Below are 23,614 nucleotides of genomic sequence, written 5' to 3' on the forward strand. Positions count from 1 at the left end.
AGTTCACACTTGTGTGAAGTGAGGGGTGCTCTTATCATCATACATCATCACATTCCGTGCAGAAACAAAGTCATGGTTGATCGATTTGAGTTGAAACCTTGCCCGAATATGGATACGTCATAGATGATTGACGTCACAGACCTGCCACACGTCTCTCTTCCACTGAGCTTTCTAATTTATTTGACTGCTTCTTGTCCTATTCATGGAAACCTTTGTGATGTAACGGTGACATTGCAGTGTTGATTAATATGGTTCTTAAAAGGAAGATCACAGTGACAGTTTTGTTATACAGGGCAGCCATATTAACTGTTAAAGCTATACTGTTTACTGCTGTGTAGTTATAATAACGAAACATCCAGAGGAGATAGCGGACTGTTCGACTGGAAGATGGCAGGCCGAGGGGCAGCGTTTCTCACTCTGGTATGCGTAGCTTTACTGCTACTAAACGGCGCCAAAGGTCTTCCAGGTCAACTTTTGCCTGTCAACTTTTGTGTGCCGGAAAACGAAGGCCCACACTGCCAGTCCACCGTTGACCTGTTTGTGAACAGACTGGACTCCACTGAGTCGTTCTTGCCGTATGAATACAGCATGTTTGATTTCTGTTCAGAAACCACGCGGACACGTCCCTCTGAGAATCTCGGACAGGTGCTGTTTGGGGAGAGAATCGAACCTTCGCCATACAGTTTTGTGTTCCAAAAGGCGGAGGTGTGTAAACCGGTGTGTACCAAGGCCTATCGCAGTGGCAATGTCGCAGACGATGCTCTGCTGGAATTCCTCAAGTTAGCCATAATGCGCAACTACCATCACCACTGGATCGTGGACAACATGCCCGTGACCTGGTGCTACACGCAAGCCGATGGACAGAAGACCTGCACCCCTGGCTTCCCCATTGGCTGTTATGTCGAAGAGGCGGGACGACCCAACGGTGCCTGCAGTGTGGCCAATCCCGCCTTCAAAGAAGAGGACACCTTCTACGTCTTCAACCACGTCGACATCACCATCCACTATCACCGCGTGGAGAAGGACCGGCGAGGAGCGGCGCGACTGGTCGCCGCCACCATGGAACCCAAGAGTTATAAACACAGCGATCCGGACGCCCCCGACTGTTCCGGAGGGCCCATGACCCTCAGCAGCAGCGAGCACACAGGAGACGTGAAGATCCCGTACACGTACTCCGTCAGCTTCGTGGAGGACGAGACTAGCAGCTGGGCGTCGCGCTGGGATTACATCTTCGAATCCAGGCCTCACTCCAACATCCATTGGTTCAGCATCGTGAACTCACTGGCCTTCGTGTTGTTTCTGTCTGTGATGGTGGCCGTGGCCGTGCTCCGGTCTCTGCACAGAGACATCGCCAGGTACAACCGGACGGACTCGGAGGACTTCCAGGAACACTTTGGCTGGAAGCTGCTCCACGGGGACGTGTTCCGCTCCCCCCGGCGAGGCATGCTGCTGTCGGTCCTCCTGGGCTCCGGGGCGCAGATCTCCATCATGACCTTCGCCACGCTCCTCTTCGCCTGCCTGGGTGTCCTGTCGCCGGCCAACCGCGGCGATCTGGTGACCTACGCCGTGGCGCTGTGGGTGCTGCTGGGCGCGCTCGCCGGCTACGTGGCGGCGCGCTTCTACAGGTCCTTCGGCGGGAAAAAGTGGAAGAGCAACGCTCTGCTGACGGCGCTCCTCTGCCCGGGGCTGGTGTTCGCCGACGTCCTCCTGATGACCGTGATCCTGTGGGCAGAGGGCTCCTCTGCAGCCATACCCCTCGTTGCCCTGGTGGCCATCTTGGCCCTGTGGCTCTGCATCTCGGTGCCGCTCACCTTCGCCGGGGCCTACGTGGGCCTGATGAGGGCCCCCATGGAGCACCCGGTACGGACCAACATGATCCCTCGGCAGGTTCCGTGGCAGTCGGCCTGCACCAGGCCGCTGCCCGGCATCGTGATAGGAGGGCTCCTGCCGTTCACGTGCATCTTCATCCAGCTCTTCTTCATCCTCAACTCGCTCTGGTCCCACCAGTTGTTCTACATGTTCGGCTTCCTCTTCCTCGTCTTCGTCATCCTGGCCATCACCTGCTCCCAGGTGTCCGTCATCCTCTGCTACTACCACCTGTGCGCCGAGGACTACCGCTGGCAGTGGCGTTCCTTCCTGACCAGCGGCTTCTCGGCCGTGTACTTCCTGGCTTACGTGGTGGTGTACTTCCTCACCAACCTGCACATCGCGGGGGTGGCCAGCACCATCGTCTACTTTGGATACGCCGCCATCGTGGCTCTCAACTTCTTCCTGATCACCGGCACCATCGGCTTCTTTGCCTGTTTCTGGTTCGTTACCAGCATCTACAGCGTGATCAAGGTGGACTGAAAACAGTGTGTTTTTTAGCTGGGAAAGACCCCCTTATATCTGACGAAGCCGAGACCCTGCACACGCAAGCACACACACACACACACACACACACACACAGTGGGACATTTTCTCTACGCTCATACCCATCATTACCTCCCTCCTGGTAGCCTGCAGCAACATGACACACACACACACAATGTTCCCCCAATATAAAAAAAAATGGTTGGAACAAAGAAATGGAACCTATAGCATACTTCTATCTTTTCCCCCCTTTTTTTGAGCAGTGCAGCCGCTCCTATGCACAGCTTTGTGTGTATGTCCATTTAGCACAGAATGTGCCCATATGATTGGACATCATGTTGTTGACATCATCATTGTGATGAAAGGCACCGCTCACTTCAGAAGAGTGATCTTTTTTTTTTTTACAGTCTATTGACAAACACAAGATGTTTAATTTTATTTTCTGTAATGATTATGTCCATGGTGATGACATTGAGTAGTGATAGTCGATCAGCACCTGAGCTGAACCAAGAGGATTAAGATAAGAGATAAGATTACATTTTGTTTTGACTTCCACAGATAAATATTGTGAAAATATATCCTTTATATTATTTGTCCGGTTTTGATATATTTTCCATTGACAATTAATTAGGTCAAATGTCTGCCAAATATGACGTAAATTTGTAACAACAGGCATTCTGATTGGCCAGTATGAGATGATGTATGATGATGTACGATAATAAGAGCGCCCCTCACTTCACACGGTTGTGATGTTTATAGTATAGTTTGTTGATTAATACTTTTGATGCAGTAACAGTCTTTTTTACTCATTTTCTGAGGTAAAGGGTCTCAAATTGTGACTTCACTTTCATGTGGGGGTCCCAACCCACAGGTCTGGCAACCACTCTATGATGTCAGACTGTTAGAGTACATGATGACATCATAGATGACAGATTACAGCAGTCTTCTATGATGTCAGAGTATGCCATATTCATGGAATCCAGTGACTGATTATTCATACAGTGAATTCAGCGCATACACTTTTGTTTCTACAAATATTGGTGATTGGTAATAATAACGTTAACCAATGGAACCTATCATCTGTCTAAATACCTATAATTCACATTCTTCTTATGAGGCCTATGATGGAGACAAGCTAAGAGATATTTGTTGTTAAACTCATCTGGCTTTCTTGGGGTGTCTGTCTGGTGTTTAGCATCCTCTGGTGGCCACATATGTGGACAGACTTTGTGCAGGCTTTCTGACTATCAAGTTTAAGGGAATTCAACAAACTTTGGGGGCTTTATTTTTGTAGCCCTATATTTTCTCAACGTAAACATTTAATGGCTTTGTGGTAGGTTTTGACGATGCCGAAACTATAGCCTAGTTGAGCTTATAGGACTAGATGGTACAATCCCTTAGATAATCAGAACTTGGCATCGAGTGGTGTAGGGGTAAAAGCTTCACTGAGGTCATCAGGTGGGCATATATATTTAAGTAACATGAACTAAGATTCAGACTGGTTCAGTACACGTAAATACATTGTTCGCTGCAGTCTCGAACTAGTACAGAAGTACAGATTCTCAAATAATTTACAAAAGCACAGTAGTAAATAAAATGATAAATGTGCAGGGAGGCAAACTCCTGACCTGTGCAGTTATAGGGGAAATAAAAGGTATACCATTACAACATCTCGCCCTTTTAATAATAATAATGATCATAAGAAAGATTCAAAACATGTCACAATTATTTCAGGATTCTTCAAATGATATATCTGCTATAGTATTATTGCTAGTATATTTTACAGTTAGAACCCAGGACCTTTGGACATGTAGAGAGCATCTTAAACGCAGTGATTTATTGTACTTTCTGCTCACTAGAGACAAATGGATTAATCACAAAAAAGCTTGTTTCCATTGTGCTCCATAAACATTCACACATCTATCTATACAACGGCACGGTAATAAAACAACGAGATCCAAAGGTGGGTTCAAATCTCCCTGCTTCTCTACTCTGAGAGTCTGAGGCACGTGTTGAAGACTAACATCCAGAAACAACACTTTTAAAAGCAGTAAAAAACGTGTAAATGTGTGGAGGTGCCGCATAGCGTATAGGCAAGCGGATAGATAGATAGATAGATCGATAGATTGATTGTGTACACCTCTGTGGTCTCTGCAAACAGGGTCACAGGTTCATGCCCAGCCTGTATAGGCACTGAAGCGATATACTCATGGAGCTGTGCTGTTTACTTTTCTAGGTAGTTCACCTTTCACCTAGTAGGCCCTATGTGTAATGGAGACCAATGTTCTTTTGCTTAATTAGTCATTCTCCTCACCTGGTAGCTTCACAAGGGTAGTTATGAGGTGATTAGTTTGGTCAGAGTCAGTTCAGTTCAAGCCAGCACACTGTCAAGAGCTCACTCAATACATGTTGAGTTAACCCTTTCTATCAGGCCTTGGACAGGATAAGTATTTTTATTGTTCTGCCCTTACTATACGTTGGTGTACATTGTGAGTCTTTTTACTGTTCTGCCCTTACTATACGTTGGTGAACCTTGTTAGCTGTCTGCCAAGCCATACACAATGTACACCAACGTATAGTAAGGGCAGAACATACTCTGTTACCCCTCCCCTGCAAACAGGCATGCAGTACAGTGGGGGGGCGGCGAGAAGTGTTGTTTCCACACAGTAACGTTGGGGGCTTATTATGTCAACACAAATAACACCCATCTGAGCTTTGTATGTAACCCGGCAGGGAACAATGACGAGTATGTGCAGGTCACTTCCTGAACTGTTTGATGTTTCTCTCTATCTGTGTGATTTATTGAACATTGCTACCTACCTACACACTGTTAAACAGTGGAATGCAGCCAGCATACTATTACTAACACAGGGGTCGTTGGCCTGAGAAATATTGAAGACCCCCAGTTTAAGGTGGGAGTCCTTCACCGTCCTTCACCCAATCACATGCCCCTCTAAGGGCCGATTCATACTCCTATTTTAGAGCCGAATAAAAGTCGGTTCGGCTACAATGTGACGTCATTTGGCTCTGTAGAGCCTACAATGTGACGTCATTTGGCTCTGTAGAGCCTACAATTTGACGTAATTTGAGGTTCGGGGGGGGGGGGGGTACCGTCCTAAACTCGGCTCTTCGGTGCTACTGAAAATGTCTGACGAGCACTACAGCGCCGAAACAGCGGTAAAATAGGAGTATGAATCGGCCCTAACACTCTGCACGTCCCTGCCTCTGACGTCATGTGGATCTATAGATCTATACATCATCATCATACATCATCATCATGATAAAAAAGCACCTCTCACTTCACACAAGTGTCTTTTTGAGCCCCCCCCCAATGCATGGCCTTTGAAGATCACGTCATATGGCAGCAACGTCTATGGGATGTTTGCTTTAGAGCACTTAATTACGACGTAAATTGTTTGCCAGCCAAGTCTATGGACTTAAATGTTTGTTTTAGGGCAATGACGACATAAGACGTCCTATATAAATGCAGTATGGGTGTCCCTCACTTCACACGAGTGTGATCTTTTCTTTTCAATCTGTAGTTGACCAGAAGAAGACTTTTTGAGGACATGCAGTGTGGCTGGAGTGAGCGAGGAAGAAGCCGATGTGGCGACCGCAGACCCAGTAGAACACGTTGACGTGGTGACCGCAGACCCAGTAAGCTGTAAGGTAGGAACTATAGGAACCTTGCTGATGCTGCAGCGTGTGCAGTGAAGATGGCTGTAAGGTAGGAACTAAGCACCTTGCTTGTACGTACACCGTCTTTACTGATGTGATTTGTGCCTTTTTTTTGTTTTCCGTGCCATAAAACCAAATGTATAATAATCTAATGGGACATTCAGTTAGTCGGTGGGGCGAACGGTTCTCGAGGTACGTGGATTACAGACACGTACATGGTGCATTTATGGACATCCTGGTGGGGCTGTGTAGGGTTTCACATCTCTGACGGAAGCACCAGTATTCTTTCTTCTCTCTTTCTCATTAGCTAGCCCATTCTGACCTGAGATCAGATTCATACGAGGTTTCCACTGGACTACACACTGGTCTGATTAACCCATTCTGACCTGAGATCAGATTCTAAAAATGTCAGTCGTTCTTCGATTAAAAAAATAAATAGCAGACCTACAAGTTCGTAGCGCGCCACTCGGTGGCGCGCTATGAACTTGTAGATCTGCTATTTTTCAATAGCTAAAGCATAACATGATGCTGACACCAAAACGGGTTCCCGTTCAGAATGGGCTAGATTCTAGCACCATGCAACAGGCTCCTCTACTGGAAGTGATGCGCGGTTGCCCAAGGGTGTTTGTTGCTGGTCAGCAGTGGTGGAAGAATAACTCAAATGTTGTTGTTCTTTTTTGAGTAAAAGTATCAATACTGCAATGTAGAACTATACTTCGTAAAGTAAAAGTCCTGTTATTAAAAATGTACTCTAAAGTAGCCTGCAGAATACTGGATGTCACAACGCTTGCTCTTGCAGCCAGATGCTGCTTGTCTGTTAGGTTAGTTAGCTGAATATATATATATATATATATATATATAAACTTTATTACAGGCTCGTGGCCCACAAGGTAAGACAGTATACATCACATATACGAGAATAAAATGTCAGGTTCCTCAACAGAGCCATGAATGTAGTGAGACCCAATGAACAGAAAAGCCCACTGGCTCTAGTGCTCCTGGGTTTTTTTTAACAGGATACGAAGACAGTCATTATAGGCTACTTGCAGTTTGCGTAAGCTCTCCTTTTCTGTTCTTATACTACACCCACAGTGGAGCTGTGTAGATAGGGGTGCAATAAGCTCTAAAGAGGTTTACCTTAATATCCGTAGTACAATGGTGAAATTTACGGACCAGCATGTTTGCTTGTACATAATAGCATTCTCCTCTGTCTGAACATGTCCTCGTCATCCTCTAAGGTATCTGATATGCCCAAGATATTTTGTAATCACCCATAATTTGACCGGACAGATGAAATCTTATTTAGTTCTACATATAAGTACCATGCTCTTCTTGGCATTATAATGAATAGATAGATGCTTGTCTGTTAGGTTAGTTAGCGGCAGCTGAATAGATGCTCTGCCGGTGTGAGTTTCCACTCTCGTGAAGATAATACAATAAGGGCAACGACCGCAACAAATCCATAGAACAAGATATTGACGCCGTCAATATCTTGTTCTATGGATTTACTTTAGGTCAGTGGTTTTCAACCAGTGGTCCTTGAGGGGTCTCCAGGTGGTCCCCAGCTAAATGATGGAGAGTTGGTAACCAAATGTATCTTTAACTCTTGAGAGTGTAAAATGAAACGCAAATGCTCTCAAGAGTTACATTATTGTTAAACATCTGCATTACTTAATTTACAAGACGTCTACACAAATAGATAATGTAGAATAATTGTTATTTTGATCGTTGGCCTCTTACTGTATATCCCCTGATGGTACATCAATACAGCATGACAAAATATTCTAAGTTTTGGGCCCGAGGCGAGAGGCTAAATGTCATTAATTGGTGGTCCGTGGGCAGAATAAATAATGGGTCTTGAAATGAAAGGCGTTGTTGAAAACCACTGCTTTAGATGGATGCATGTGGCCTGACCGTGACGTCGGTCATCTATGACTATGATGTATTGTATCTGTGACGTATGCCTCTATATTTGGGCAAGGTTTCTAGCTTATACCCAGAAAGGCAGATAGATGTACACTTCAGTGTATGACACGATGAGTTATGAGATTCTGGGTCATCAGTTGTAGGCACGAGCGGAGCATTGATTATGCATAAGTCTGCAATATGGGCCAATGAAAATCTACTTCAGACATTTTCAAACAAACGGCTCTTAAAACATGTAGGTTTCAGCTCCATCATGATTACACTTGCCTTGTGTTCCTCCCTGGTCCTGTGAAATAGAAAAGAAGGTGGGGAGTCCTTCACCTTCACCCGAGTCAATATGAGCGCCCGAGACAGTCTGAGGAAGGCGTCCACTAACGTGTCCTATAACGTCTTCCTACAGCTCATGTTTCGTGTGCTCACCTTCTTGCTGAATGCGTTCACACTGCGGTACGTGTGCAAAGAGACAATAGGCGTGGTCAACGTCAGGCTGACGCTGCTGTATTCCACGCTCGTCTTCCTGTCCAGAGACGCGTTCCGGAAGGCCGGCCCGAGTGCGGAGACGGGGACGGGGCCCACTTGGAGGCAGGTCATCAACATGCTGTGGCTGCCGTTGCCCCTGGGCGTCATGTGGGCGTCCCTCCTGGTGTTTGTGTGGCTGTGGCTCCTGGAGGTCCCGGACCCCCAGGCCGTCCCGCACTATGGCCCCGCCGTGGGGATCTTTGCTCTGGCTGCCGTGCAGGAGCTGCTGGTGGAACCCCTGCGGGTCCTGGCCCAGATACACATGTTTGTCCGGCTGAAGGTGGTGGCGGAGAGCCTCGCCATGATCGCCAAGTGCATTCTGACGGCGATTCTGGTGGTTTCTGCTCCCGAGTGGGGGCTTTATATCTTCGCCGCTGCTCAGTTTGTGTACACCGGGTTCCTGGTGCTGTGCTATCTCGTCTACTTTATGTGGTTCCCGGGTTCCGCCGACACCGGGCACACCGTCGGAGACTTGCTGCCGTGCAGACATAACGGGGAGCCTCTGATCGACCGCACGATGGCCAGGCTGACATGGAGCTTCTTCAAGCAGTCCTTCCTGAAGCAGATCCTGACGGAGGGCGAGCGGTACCTCATGACCTTCCTGAACGTCCTCAGCTTCGGAGACCAGGGCGTCTACGACGTGGTCAACAACCTGGGCTCCATGGTGGCGCGCTTCGTCTTCCTGCCCATAGAGGACAGCTTCTATGTGTTCTTCGCCAAGGTGCTCGAGAGAGAACGCGACGTCAAGAAGCAAAAACAGGAGGATGTTGCCGTCGCGGCGGAGGTGCTGGAGCGTCTGCTGAGGTTGATGCTCGTGATCGGGCTAATCGTCCCGGTCTTTGGCTATGCGTATTCTCACCTGGTGTTGGACGTCTACGGAGGCTCTCTGCTGAGCAGCGGGCAGGGGCCCGCTCTGCTGCGCTGCTACTGCTGCTATGTGCTCCTGCTGGCGGTCAACGGTGTGACCGAGTGCTTCGTATTCGCCACCATGAGCCGGGAAGAGGTGGAGCGGTATAACATGGTGATGCTGGGCCTGTCTGGGTCCTTCCTGCTGCTCTCCTATGTTCTGACGCAGTGGGCGGGTGCCGTCGGCTTCATACTGGCCAACTGTCTTAACGTGGGCCTCCGAATTGTGCACAGCCTCGTCTACATCCAGCGCTACTTCCAGGGGAGTCGGTGGAAGCCCCTGCGAGGCCTGCGGCCCAGCCCAGCCCTGCTTCTGGTGCTCGGGGCCGCCGCGGTCGTCACGGCCACCTCTGAGGGTCTGTTTTGCTGTGACGGCGGGTGGATGTTTCGAATGGTCCATGTGGCTGTGGGAGCAGGATGTTTTCTGGGCGTGCTGGTCACTGTTCTACTGACTGAGCACAAACTGGTTCAGTTTGTTAGGACACAGCTTTCGTCTCGACAACCAAAGAAACACACATAAATCTGTCTGGAACACACAACGTTTTACGGCTACTACTACGGATTTTGTCCAGAACTTGCTTAAATCCATACACATCATCTCTGGAGGAATGTGCTGAACATTTTCCATACAGATGTTTGAGGGCCTCCCAACTGCTGGCTTTGTGTGTTCCCCATGTGACAGCCAAGTCTATGGACTTTTTATGTTTGCTTTTAGGATGCCCCTGTGACGTCATGCAGCCACAGTGGGCTGCCCTCACTTCACATGAGTGTGATTTTTCATATTCTATTCTAATCGGCTAGGATTGGCTTCCGATATTCAGGGGCCTCTAATCAACAGAGCCAACAGCTCCACGAGGCTGGGTAGGCCTGGTGGAGATCTGCGCTCCAAGGAACACACCCTTTTTTTAATTAGCCGTGCGTGTCTGTCTTTCTTACTACTACTCTGGTGAAATAAAATCATTTTCGTTCAATATCACAGTACACTACAGTGCAGGGATCTAGGCTAAGGACCCCAAGGATACTTAGCTGTACTTGTTTGCTTGACATTTGTTTTTGATATGAGAACAATGTCCTTTTCTACCGTATGTCTCAATTCGCTGTCTCAATGTCTCAGTGCTTGATGTTTGATGTAAAGTACTTTGATTACCTTGTTATGGTTCAGCTCAATCAATATTGGAAAACAATGGAGGTTAAAAACATTAAGTTCTCTCAGATATAAAAATCTTAGGTATTTTAAAACTGGAAATGCAAATGTATAAAAAATATTTTGTTCGCCCTTGAACATTTAAAAAAAGAAAAAAATCAACAAAACGCTGAGACTGCTCACATGTACAATACACTGCTGCAATTACTGTACTGACTGAGTTAGCATAGTCATTAAACTTAAATAAAGCTCAGCTTTTCTACTAAGAGTTGCAATGCTGTGCCATGTGTGTGCTCACGTCGCATTGAGCCTGTAGATCTGCCTTTTATTGTACAACAGACTATAAACATAGCACTTAACTTATTTATGTACTTAAGATCATGTCATAAATTACAGTTTGCCTCAACATCCTGATTGATCCACATTTCCTCATATGCATGCTGTTTTCTAGGACCACTCATATCCCAATATACTGTATGCAGGATGTGTAGTATTATTATTACATTTACTGTACTGTTTGGCAAAAATACATCATTGTGCAACCAAATACTTAAACAACATTTATTGGCAATATATACAAAAAATATATACAACCCCCTGGCCTAAGTTACAACAGTAAAAAGAAATCAATCAAATCAACCAACTGGCTGAAGTAAAACTATGAAAGAATACAAAAAAGAATGTTCATTGAATGCAGAACTGGACCAAATAATGGTGTCATGAAGTAGTGCACAGTTCGACAAGCACATTAATGAATGAGGTGACAGGAAGGTGACAATTAACATTCGTGAAACTATAGGTAAAGGAATACCCTTAGTTTGTGTTGCCTGATGCATTGCATGCATATTGTCTTGTCTTGTTTTCTACTACAGCCGTCGACACATTTTCCATATAGAGCACCAACATCCTAACGGCACTCGCTCATCCCCTGGTTTGCAGAAGTAATTTCTCTATGGAGAATAATAAGGTTCATCTTAAAGTCGTCTCGTATAAGAATTGTGGTAAAAAATAAACGAACTGTCGCCGGGGAGATCAGCGATATTAACGTCGGACTTTGGTGCTCTATTTGAATATTCGAAATCTAGAGATATACCCTTAAGTTTGAATCAATCATTTGAAGAGCACATTTCTCAGCACCAACCACATAAAAAGACATCTATATATTATGTTTGAAATTCGATTGGTCAAATGTTTAAATACAAAATTATTTGTCTGTTTTTTTGACAGCCCGAGCTAGTGCCTACCTTTTAACCACATGAATGTCAAACTTCACTTCACTGAAAATAGCCGATCTACAAGCTTAGTCACAACGTATCTGAGAGACGTTGTGATCTTGCAGATTGGCTGTTTTTGGCAAAGAGATTTGGTTGAGGAGGAAGAAAGGAGGCCCTGGGTGTCAAATACGTTAAGACAGTGGTTCCCAAACTGGGGGAAATTATTATCCCCAAAGTATTTTGGGGGATAATGTGCAGCATTGTTTTCTCACTCGACAGTAAAGGAACCACCAACATACGGTATAAGTGTATACAGGGTATCTGCACACTTCTAAAGTTACAATCTAAAGACCTTTTTAATACCAAATTGGCAGCTTGTAATTTGACTATTTTCACAATATGTAGCGGTGTGGAACCGATAAATACAATTCCAAGTGCTTGTCAAAGTTGTCAGGGTGGGGGTCTCCAGTTCAAATATGATTATTTTTGGGGACATTTGGGAACCGTTGGTTTAAGAAGTATGACTTAAGAAAATGTCTCCCTGTGCACTACTTGATGGCATCATTTATTTATTTATTTTGTATTTCATCGTTCCTGCGTTGAAGAAGCTTCATTCAGTGCCTCAGTCTCATTCTCGTAAATCAGCTGGTGTATCTTAAATTTCACGGCGGCCTTCCGTTTGGGCGAAAAGCTTTTCACCGTGGGGACGAGGCTCATGAGGAACATCTCGTCGGGGTCCCGGTCGGGCAGAGACGAGGGCACGCTGGTCTCCTCTATCGCCCGCAAGAGGCCCGCTTGGAAAGGGGTCAGCGACGGATCGTGGTTGTGGTAGCGGCGCGCTTTGGCAGGGACCGGAAAGTCTTCTTCGTTGTCGTCCTCGTCCTCTTCCTCTTCCTCTTCCGAGACCTCATACAGGAACTCCGGGGGGGAGGTGTCCTCCATGTCTGGGACCTCCTGGATCTCTGGGGTTTCCGGGGTGTAGGGCTGGGTGACACAGGGGCCAAGAATAAAACGGTGTTAGTTTATATCACCGTTTAGGTGTAGGGCTGGGTGGCACAGGGCCAAGAATAAAACTCTGTGTTAGTTTATATCATCTGGGGTTTCCGGGGTGTAGGGCGACACAGGGCCAAGAATAAAACTCTGTGTTCGTTTATATCATCTGGGGTTTCCGGGGTGTAGGGCGACACAGGGCCAAGAATAAAACTCTGTGTTCGTTTATATCACCGTTTCCCAAACAGTGGGTCAGGAGGACCCATGTCTGGGTCGTGGAGCTTGTAGATCTGCTACTTTCACTAGTTTGGGTCTGGGGGAAAAATGTCTAATTTCTCTGGGTCTTGAGCTAAAATGTTTGGGAACCACTGCTTTGTATCAATATTATGATATTGTGAGGATGGCTGCTGTTGTAGGTGCTTTCACAATACAGTATACACAATGTGATTTGGGGTAATTAATCATCATTAATGCCTATATAATCTCTGGCAATTAATAGAATAACTAGAATAATCAGGCAAGTTCAGAAAATGCCATGACTTTACTGCAATGCAGCCTTTAAAACCGTAAAAAGAAAATGCCATATCACAATATTAAAATACTCAAAATTCCAGGCATCACAGTATATATATAGATATATGGACAATTATTTGACTTATCACGTCTGCAATGCCATTGGTTCTGAAACTTTTTAATGTACCACCATAAAGTGTACCAATGTACAATTTGTACACTCTCAGAGTTACAGACTTTTAAAGGTTTCATTTGGACGTTGGAACCCCCTATAGGGATTGATAAAGAGGGAATTGTTCAAATCCTAAAGTGTTACCCCCAACCCTACGAATCCCAGCCCTACCTGGGCGTGTGTAGTGTCCGGACTTGCCTCCTTAGCTGGAGGAGGCACTAGGTTGGTGCCATTGCCCTGCGGCGCTTGCGCTGCTAGGGTGCTGATGGTGCCCTGGGTAGCCGGAGGAGGTGGTGGTGCTAGGGTGATGGTGCCCTGAGGAGCCGGAGGTCGTGCTAGGGTGATGATGGTGCCCTGGTGGTGAGCCAGAGGTGGTGCTAGGGTGATGATGCCCTGGTGGTGGTGATGAGCGGGAGGTGGCGACCGGTAGCTGCTGTTGCCCATGATGTGCGGCACCATGAAGGACATGTGCTGCGCGTACTTCCACCCCTTCCCCGACAGCGGCTCAGAGCCACCTCTGTTCTGCTCTTTTTCTTTTTTCAATATCTTGCGGTAGGTGTCCACCAGGTTCTTCCATTTCGCCTGGGCCTTGTCGACTGGTGGTGGGGGGGGTGGGGGGGAAACACAAGCTTGTAGATGGGCTATTTCTGGCAAAGAGGTTGTGTGTGTGTGTGGGGGGGAAAAGGGCAGTATTGACGGTTTAAGTGGTTAAATGTCTGGAAGTACATACAGTATGAATCTCTTTTCATCTCTCTCTCTTTCTCAGGAGAAAAATATTGAAGACCCCTGCTACTATTAAATGTAGACTGTAGGCTACTGTTAATTATGAACTGTCAGTATAGGTGTACTTCATGTTGTATATTAATAACTATGGCATTATCGAACTCACTCATGGTCTATAGCTTGCAACCGTCATTGTCAGGGTTTTTGGGTAGTCTACATTCTACAACTCCACATCATGGAAGTGCACATGATGAGAAAATAATAAAGAGATGTACTGTACTGTCTGTACATCTCCTTGTACTCATAATGATAGTATTAGTCCCGTTGCCAGATTGTTGTGACTGGCGTCCTGAGTCCTATAGTGAGTAAAATACTTAGTGTGTTTACTTTATCAACACACCATGTTTTTCCTGGCAGGGGAAAGAGAGCGCTCGTTTTGACTCGCTCGACATCCTGTCATAACATCTATGCCAGGTTTTGACAGCAAAATAAATGCATTGCATACCCTATATAATAAAATCACTTTTAAACTAGGTGCACTGCACGGCGACCGCCTGTGTCTTTACCAACATATACTTTTTGACATTGTTCTCATAGTTAACGCGTTACTACAATACATTATGTTGGGTGTTTTCCTTTCCAATCAGGGTTGAAGGCGCCCCACACTCCACGCTATAGTGTCTCACAGAGTAAACCAGTGTCTTGTTTCTACATTGTGTTTGTTGCATGGGCTACAATACATGTCATGATAAACACATATGTGCGTCTTAACAGAAACTACGTTTTATTGGTAAACACCTAAACAGTGTTCAGTGTTTATACACGTGTGCACACATAATTTAAAACCCACCGGTCCACCCAATATTTCGTTTGACCTGAATTAACTCACGCGTCATCCCGCACATCATGGCAATGCTCTCCCACAGTGCCTTCTTTTTGATGAGGTTTTTAAAGTCCGCCGTGTGCTTGTCGTAGAGGATGGGGTGGCAGCTGACGGCCACGATGAGACGGTCCTCCATGGTTGGTCAGAGACAGATCGGTTGTTCTAAATCTGTTCCACTTCCACTGTTCAATGTTTTGTTTCGGGTGGGAAGGACTTCTAGGAAATGTACGGCTAATAAATAAATAGACTGGGGGGGTGTCGCTTCGCTTTGCGAGTTGCGGATCCGGCCCGGATTCTAGAGCAGATGTTTACAAAACGATGCGTCCGTTTTGTACAATGTGCAAAACAGACAGGATACAGTACGGTAGGCGGGCTCTAGACCGGATCCAGAATCCAGTGGGTGAAATGGAAAAGCGAGTTTGTAGTAGTGGAGAGATTCTGTTTCCCGTCCGTTTCTGATTGGCTGCCGCTTTCTCTCCCGTTGACGCTGTGTGTACAGTACAGTAATGGTTTCCTCGCCGCAGGGCGGCAGCGGAAAATGGCTTGCCTTGCCGCACCCCGCACCGCGTTTTGCTGGCGTTGCCACATTGAAATGTCGGATAGCCTATTTAGTTTGTGATAATGAATGCATTTTCGACTGGTGTTGCATATTAATTAATAATCACACGTCGGTCTGTGTGTACAGGCCTACAGACTAACAGTACCCTAACAGTAGCCTACTCCATGATACATCTGAGCGCTCATTCAGACTGGCCAACATTTGTACCAAGTGGACAGTCTCAATTAAATTATGATTAGCTTGATGGCATCATCATCATAATCATCATTGCTTTAGAGGTTTATCACATGTTTGCATTATTTCAAATCTATTGAAATACACAACATATAAGGCCTATTGACCGTGGTGTTTTTGTTCAGAACTTCTGTAAGCTTTAGCTGTAACACTTATTGTTATATCCATAATATCCACAAGAGGGTAGCCTTGGTCTGGACTTGAGGATTCTTTAGTTTATACCATGGAGTGAATTTTCAATAGTGTGCACACTTATTCTAAACTGAGAATGAACAGACTTTGTAGGTTTTCTTTGAATATAATAGTTTCTTAGGGAAAAACAAATAAAACAAAAATGTTTTCAGTGCTTTTATTAAAAAAATAAAACTCAACAACTGTATAAAGTGAAGTACAGGCAAGAATGATGAATATCGACGTCAAATGGGTCCATACAGTGCTATCTGTCGAGGAACGCACTCATCATGGTTCCTGAACAATCTATTGATGCATCAAATCAATCATCACCACCAGTGAGTTAGTTCTCTGACAGAGTAACTGTCACCTGCACATTGAACAAGCTGTGTGTCCACATGTACAGGTGAAGAGTCCCAGGTGAACTTCATCTTCAGTCCAACACTAATCTCTGTGGACCAACTAGGCTCCTGCTCCGATCCTGACCCATCAGCCTCCTCTGACAGAGGAGAGGCTTTGCAGCACCGACCAGAGGGACTGTCTTTCTTCAGGATGGAGTCGATGGAGAAAGAACTGCTGAACTTCAACACCTCACATCTGCTGTTAACAGCTTTGCAGGCTGCAGCTGGTGGGGTCGTCTCCTTTCTCTGTATGGAGGTGAACTCTGGGAACCACTCCAAAAGGCCATGGAAGTGACGATGCACCATCTTTTCTGTTATTTTGCTGTGATCCAGTTTCCAGTAGTTACATGGGGACTCTGGGCTAAATGAAATCTGAAAATGAAAGAACGGCACGGTTAGAATGTATTGAGATGAGATATGAGAGCTCAGGTAAATGTTTTGTTTTGTGACAATTCTTATCAGCGAAAGGAATTTATATTTACCTTGACAAAACATGTGTCTGTTGACAAGCGGACTCTGACGGTGTTCTCAAATGATTTTGTCCGCAGAGATCCCAATGAGTCCAGTCTATTCATCAACTGCAGGGGAAAAAAATAAAAATACGTGAAATTATGAATGCGTTCTTGAATAAGTCAAATTTATATTTGATATAAAAGGGATATCACTGGCAGAGATAAGGTCAAGTTTGAAGTATAGCTAATGTTGCCCAGGAAAGGCAAACAGTTAAATTATTATAGTATAGGACTGTGCGTTTCTTACCTGACTGAAGGTGAGCATCTTTTCTGGAGAGTCTTGTAGGACGAAGGCGATCATTGCCAAGTACGTTTTGCACTCGTTGAACCTTTCTTGCAGAGTGGGTGGCTCGGGACTCATGCACATTCTCTTGGTGGGTCTAGCAGCAGCACAATCATCAGTGAGTCCATCGTCTGCGTAGATCCTGTCAACGGTTCTCTCTGTAGACCAATTACGCTTCCGCTCCACTTTGACCGACCCACCAGACTCCTCTTCGCAGCCCAGACCAGAGGGACTATCTTTCTTCAGGATGGAGTCGATGGAGAAAGAACTGCTGAACTTCACCTCACATCTGCTGTTAACAGCTTTGCAGGCTGCGGCTTCAGGAGAGTGGAGCGTTGTGTAGTGGTCTGGTGGTGGTGGTGTGGTCATCATATCCTTTTTCTCCATGGGGCTGAATTCGGGGAACCACCAGATAACACCTTTGAAGTGACGACGTGCCATCTTTTCTGTTATTTTACTATGATCAAGTCTCCAGTTGTTCCATGGGTCTGATGGGCTCAGTGCAATCTGCAAAGTAAAGCAGTATGTATATCAGTATAATGATATTTCAGCTATTTACAGTTAACAGTTTACTTTTTTTTTTATCAGTGAAATGTTTGTTTGGCTAATGTATATTTACCTTGACAAAACATGTGTTGGCTGACAAACAGACCCTGATGTTGTTCTCAAAGGATCTTGTCCTCTTCGACCCGAATGCTTCCAGTCTGTCCATCAACTGCATGGAGAAAAAAATAGAATTCAAGTTACAAATTAGGTCTGAAATAAGTTAACATTACATTACATTACATTATGAAATGTATCAAACGGTTAGCAGCAGGATGGATTGTCTGTTTCTTACCTGACTAAAGGTGAGCATCTTGCCTGGAGAGTCTTGTAGGACGAAGGCAACCATTGCCAAGTAGGTTTTGCACTTGTTGAAACTTTCTTGCAGAGCAGCATTGGGTGATTGGTGGTAAGACGGGCGAGCTCCGTGGTTTTCAGACATCTTGTAGAATCTTGTTGTAGAATCAAGTCCAGGACACAGTAGCAGTGGTTTGAGAAGTTGTCTCGGTCAGTAGCTTGTGCTGAATGAGCAGATGTCCAGGTCTCTGGATATATAAACCCTGTTGGAACAATAGGACATTAGAAGGTGTGAATTCCTGCAGGTTAATGAGGGCCTTTGATGGCCAGGGTGGAGCCAATGACCACAGCAACAATAGACCATGTCCGACAGATCCTTTTGGAGGTATCTGGGTGTAACATTCATTTTAGTTTTATTTTAGTATGAATTACAGAGTGACAGTGGAAACAAACCGTATTCATTTATCAAACAATGATCTTCAATTCCGTTTATTTTGGATACAGATTCCCAGAGCATATCAATATTTTTTGTTCATGGTTGTCTCGCTATATTTTGAGCATGTTGAACATATTGACGTTGAGAAGTAAAAACCCAATGTTTTAATCCAACGTGTTTTTTGTTTATTTGTAAGATGGACAGCACATGCTTATTATAATTACCCATATGACCTTCATATTCAGACTGTCCCACATAACACAAATCCAATCTATAATGTTCGTACACTAATTCATGTCCAATTGTATTCTTTACCTGTGGTGTATAGTGTGAATCATTAGTTACTACGTAAATAGATTTTCTACTTATAATGTAGATAGGATGTAGGGACGGATGCCATGGGTTAATTTATTAACCTAGCATCCAATAGTTTGTGTAGTTTCAATGTACAGATTGTATTATAATGTTTAGACTGTACTGTACTGTACTGTACTGTACTGTACTGTACTGTACTGTACTGTACTGTACTGTACTGTACTGTACTGTACTGTACTGTACTGTACTGTACTGTACTGTACTGTACTGTACTGTACTGTGTAAATGTATAATAAATGTGTTGACTTCATTGAATGGCCCATTAGCCTCACACACCCTGGGAGTCCTGGATGGGGTGATAATCACTGGAATGTGTTCTGTTCATGAACACATCAACAACATGACCTCTTATTCACGTCATTCTCATTTCTACACAATTGTCTACATGTGTCTATACACTTCTAGGCCTACTCTATACATCTCTGAGGCAAATATTGAACTTGCTCCACTGCAATTATTTGAGTTACAAGCTACATAATTGTATACTAATGTATGGTATTCTAGACGTACATTGTTGATACAAAACATAATAACGCTTTAGTGTAACATTACATTTATATATGTAAATAGTGAAGGTGTGTGTGTATGTGTGTCGTGTGTCACACAGGTTATCCAATAATACATGCGGTTCTCAAACTTTGTAATTGCAACCAAAGGTCACATTTACTATGAAAACGTACAATTCCTGTGCAATTCCCGTCAGTGTATCATTCAAAATCTCGTGACATCAGTGGAGAACCCTGATGTCGTCAATATTGGCCAGCAACTCCACATCTGACCTCAAATCCTTAGATCTCCATATATGGATATATACCTGTCCATTCAAACTAGACAGGCCTGCCCCAAAGTTATTAGTGCAGCCGCGCCCGGCAGCCGTCGAATACTAGAGTTCTCAACAGGCCTGGAAATTAAGGCCTGGCCCTCATCAAACCCTGTACACTCAAGAGAATGTCCCCGCTACCACTCTTAGATCTCCATATAGGGAGCTGACATTATGTTGATCTGACCTCATCAAACCAGTAGCCAGTACAGAATTTCTGCGCTCGCCCAGCAGTCTGCCATCAACGAGACGGATGCGTGTACGCTTCTCGCCCTTATGCCTCTTACTGGTTAATTAATAGTAATATCATTCAGTATGAATGATTATTATATATATATACAGACCCCTATCTGAGAATATTGTGTGCCAAGGACCCCTCATTTGTGTCCATTTAGCCAGTGTATAAGGTGAAAGGTTAAACGACTTTTTAAGTTGTATTAACTAATTTGTCTGGAGCCCCCTTGGAACCCGCCTCAAGGACACATCACTGCACTACCAATTTACAATTTAGGCATTTAGCAGACGCAGACAACTTGCAGTCATGAAGGATCATCTATGATCATATTACTGTAGGCCTATTGGGAAACCAATAACCTCTCATATCAGTCTAACAGTAGCCTCAGAAAAGTTTTATATATCGGAAACAGTAGAATATCCACAGAAAACTAATACATGAATATATTGGCCTGAATATCTTTCTAATGGAAATATCCTGGGGAAAAAACGGGGGTCGTATTATAATCAGGGACTAGACTATTTGACATTCAATGTTCTTTTTCCACAAAGAGTCTTGAAAATGTGGGTTTGGATGTCAGGTCAATAATGACCTTGCATCAGTCTACATAACATGCTATCTAAATAAAAAACGTTTCCTTTGCATAAACCTGTAATGCCGTCGAAGCTAGGGCCCAATGCTGTGGGCTATAGTCTGAATAGGTGACTAAGAATATATATCTTTGTTCACAGTGGATCGGCGTGATGGGTCTGTGTTCACAACATTCCTATGCTAAATAGTTTTAAGGAGCACATTTGATCATTTGCTTGATGTGTAACTTCCCTGCCATTTTGTAGTTATAATTTACACCTGGCCTCTTTGAAAGGGGATCATCGTCTAAGACAATAGAGACGTGAAACTAGGCGATAATCACTGGAATGCAGCAAAGGTGGAATGAAACAACTCTTCTCTTCTTGCCTCGACTGCTGTGACTGAAAACAAACCTTTTCACTGTGCAATGTGTGGAATATTCACCTTGGGCTTACAGTTACACGCTGAATACAATGTTCTGGCCTTTAGGTTTCAACAATGAGAACAGTGCAATACAAAGTGTTTAAACTAAATCATTAGAAATAAACCCAGGATATCCTAGGACAGCAATATAAAAGGAAGTTTTAATACAATACAAAAATTAAGTAATGAAGTAATTGGGTACAAATGAAACATATTCAGCTGTACACATTTTAACGACGAGAGTTGCAGCAGACCTGTACATTTCTGTGAATATGCCTTTCCCAGATGTCGCCTCGTGACATCACATCTCCATATATGGTCACGCCTCGTGACAATCTTGTATATATGACGATCACGACACTGACCTAATCTAATCCTGGATAACCATACATGATACAAGAAGATGGATCATCACCTAGATCTCCATATATGTAGCCGAACGGTTCTGACATTCCAAATGTTGACTGTGCACTCGTCCTTCCTGTTCTGACATTCCATAATGATTATCTGACCTCATAAAACCCTGTACACTCAAGACATATATGGCCAGTACAGAATTCATTTCATATGTTGATCTGACTCTCCATGGTAAAGTGCCAGCGCTCACCCAGCCAGGCGGATGTGTGCCCTCAGGGCGTCTTACTGGTATCGAAATATTGTAATTACTCTAATCTATGATATATGCTTCAGGTGACAGTATGACAATATTGTAATTCACAATTTACAATTTAGGCATTATCATCAGTCTAACAGTAGAATATCCAAATAAAAAAATATCTGTACATTGAAACTATAAACACTATAGGATGCCCACATCTGTGTAGATAGCATGCTATCTAAATGTAATATATATATATATTTTACTATACACCAAGGTTTTAACATTACTGTGTGCAGTTTCCTGAATGTAAACTGCACTGTGCTTTTTAAAGGATTGCATTGCACAGTACTTTATATACTGTGTACGCTCAATGAAATGCATGTCACACAGCAATGCATGTGTAGCAGACTAGAAGCGTATTGAAACATTGAAATACTAGTAAACCTCAAAATGACACAGTACTGTAGGCTATACTGTACAGTAAATGTAGCTGATTATCCAACTCTGGTAAAATGTGTGTTCTTTAAAAGGTGAGTGTAATTGTGTAGAAAGGAGATTGACGTAAATAGGTCATGTTGTTGATGTGTTCATGAACAGAACACATTCCAGTGATTATCACCTCATCCAGGACTCCCAGGGTTTGTGAGGCTAAAGTCAACACCAGTACAGTACAGTACAGTAGGCTACTCCATGATCATAGGTAAACCAATAAGAAAACCTTTCATCAGTCTAAACATTATAATACAATAATCATTGGAACTACAAACTATATGATGCCAGGTCAATAAATGAACCTGACATCTGTCTACATGATAACATGCTATCTAAATTACATGCAGGTAATAATTGTTCCGTACACCATTCTGTGAAAAAAGCACATTTATTTTATGTGGTGGTTTTTCCATATTTATTTCGCTACGCTCAAATGAAATGCATGTCTGTGTTTTAAACTTTTGTCCATGTTATATGTTTTAGATTAGCTAATTAGCTTATCAATGTACAGCAGTTCCAGAGGTGTGCAGGTGATGTGCATATAGTGATGCGAATATCTAACTGTGTAGGTGATAATATGCATAATGCATATCAATGTCACAGTTTAATGTGCAAAGGAGTCGAGCAGATATGCATCACTGAGAGTCTGTTGACTTTGATTAAGACATTACATTTATATGTTCAACATTTTACTCAGTGTACATTATATATGTTATAATTAATGAAATAAATCAATGTACAGTAATACAGATTCACAAGACAACATTGCAGTGTTGCAAAGAACACAATGACACTGTATATCAATATAGACTATACACTATAGAGTTCCCTCAGCCTGTTTCAGGTACAAACGGATGAGGTGATAATCACTGGAATGTAAGAAAAACCCCTCATTGAATAAACATGAACCATTAAACTCAAATATATGCTGATGTTCATTTAAACATCGTTAGAACTACACCTGAAGATGGTGAATGTATTTGACAGACTATAGGTTAGGCTTGGCAGATTTTTTAAGGTTAACAGTAGGCTATATATCACAGAATTAAAATAAATTAAACAAATAACACACAAATATACAGTGCATCCAGATAATGCTAGAATTCAACATGCTCAGTCAAAATATAATGAGATATTGATCGAAGCAGAAAGTAGAGTCAAAACAAAATGTATATGTACAATTGAAAGTCAGAATCTTCAATAAATCAAAATCCAAATTTTCTACCAAGATCACTAATGCAGATAGTGGAGGAATACACACAATTATTAGTTATGTTCCATTTTGATATCCATCTCCTATCACAGCAGCTCACAATCTTGCTGCTGTGTTTGCACATTGTTGTACTTCACCCGGCAGATTTGGGAGTTTTTTGTTGTTCTGATATTCTTTGATTTCCAGCATTATCTAAAATGTAGACTATATTTAAATTTATGTAATAGAATCTATTTTCTTTCTATGAAATAAAACTAATAAAATAAACTATTTATGAATGTTCCACCCAGAAATACATCCAGAGGATCTGTTGGACATTGTCATTGTTGTGGTCATTAGCTCCACCCTGGCCATCATAGCTCATCTGACAAGCGTCCCATTTAGCAGGAATTCACACCTTCTAACGTCCTATTGTTCCCACAGGGTTTA

At 43.7% G+C, this 23,614-nt stretch overlaps 3 protein-coding genes across 4 annotated transcripts; 2 read left to right on the forward strand and 1 right to left on the reverse strand.

Moving 5' to 3' along the window:
- Positions 1 to 387: 387 nt before the first annotated feature.
- Positions 388 to 2,349, forward strand: LOC308331751 (transmembrane 9 superfamily member 2-like; the record flags this gene model as incomplete). The annotated part of the gene is made up of 1 exon (XM_080787241.1): positions 388 to 2,349. The coding sequence occupies one exon, from the start codon at positions 388 to 390 to the stop codon at positions 2,347 to 2,349; it is 1,962 nt and encodes a 653-aa protein (XP_080643367.1).
- Positions 2,350 to 8,293: 5,944 nt separating this feature from the next.
- Positions 8,294 to 9,901, forward strand: LOC308331993 (man(5)GlcNAc(2)-PP-dolichol translocation protein RFT1-like; the record flags this gene model as incomplete). The annotated part of the gene is made up of 1 exon (XM_080787573.1): positions 8,294 to 9,901. One exon carries the CDS (start codon positions 8,294 to 8,296, stop codon positions 9,899 to 9,901), a length of 1,608 nt encoding a protein of 535 aa, XP_080643699.1.
- A 1,171-nt stretch (positions 9,902 to 11,072) lies between these two features.
- Positions 11,073 to 15,210, reverse strand: LOC308331996 (uncharacterized protein). Of its 2 annotated transcripts, none has more exons than XM_080787576.1 (3): positions 15,027 to 15,210; positions 13,586 to 14,010; positions 11,073 to 12,723 (listed from the first exon to the last, which is right to left on the reverse strand). In XM_080787576.1, the coding sequence occupies exons 1-3, from the start codon at positions 15,154 to 15,156 to the stop codon at positions 12,325 to 12,327; spliced, it is 954 nt and encodes a 317-aa protein (XP_080643702.1). In that variant the 5' UTR covers positions 15,157 to 15,210; the 3' UTR covers positions 11,073 to 12,324. The 2 variants fall into 2 exon arrangements, with proteins under 2 accessions (XP_080643702.1, XP_080643701.1); XM_080787575.1 differs by having other exon boundaries at positions 14,988 to 15,210.
- Between the last annotated feature and the right edge of the window lie 8,404 nt (positions 15,211 to 23,614).

This window comes from Protomyctophum bolini (assembly GCF_963924005.1).
Source record: "Protomyctophum bolini genome assembly, chromosome: 17".
NCBI lineage: Eukaryota > Metazoa > Chordata > Actinopteri > Myctophiformes > Myctophidae > Protomyctophum > Protomyctophum bolini.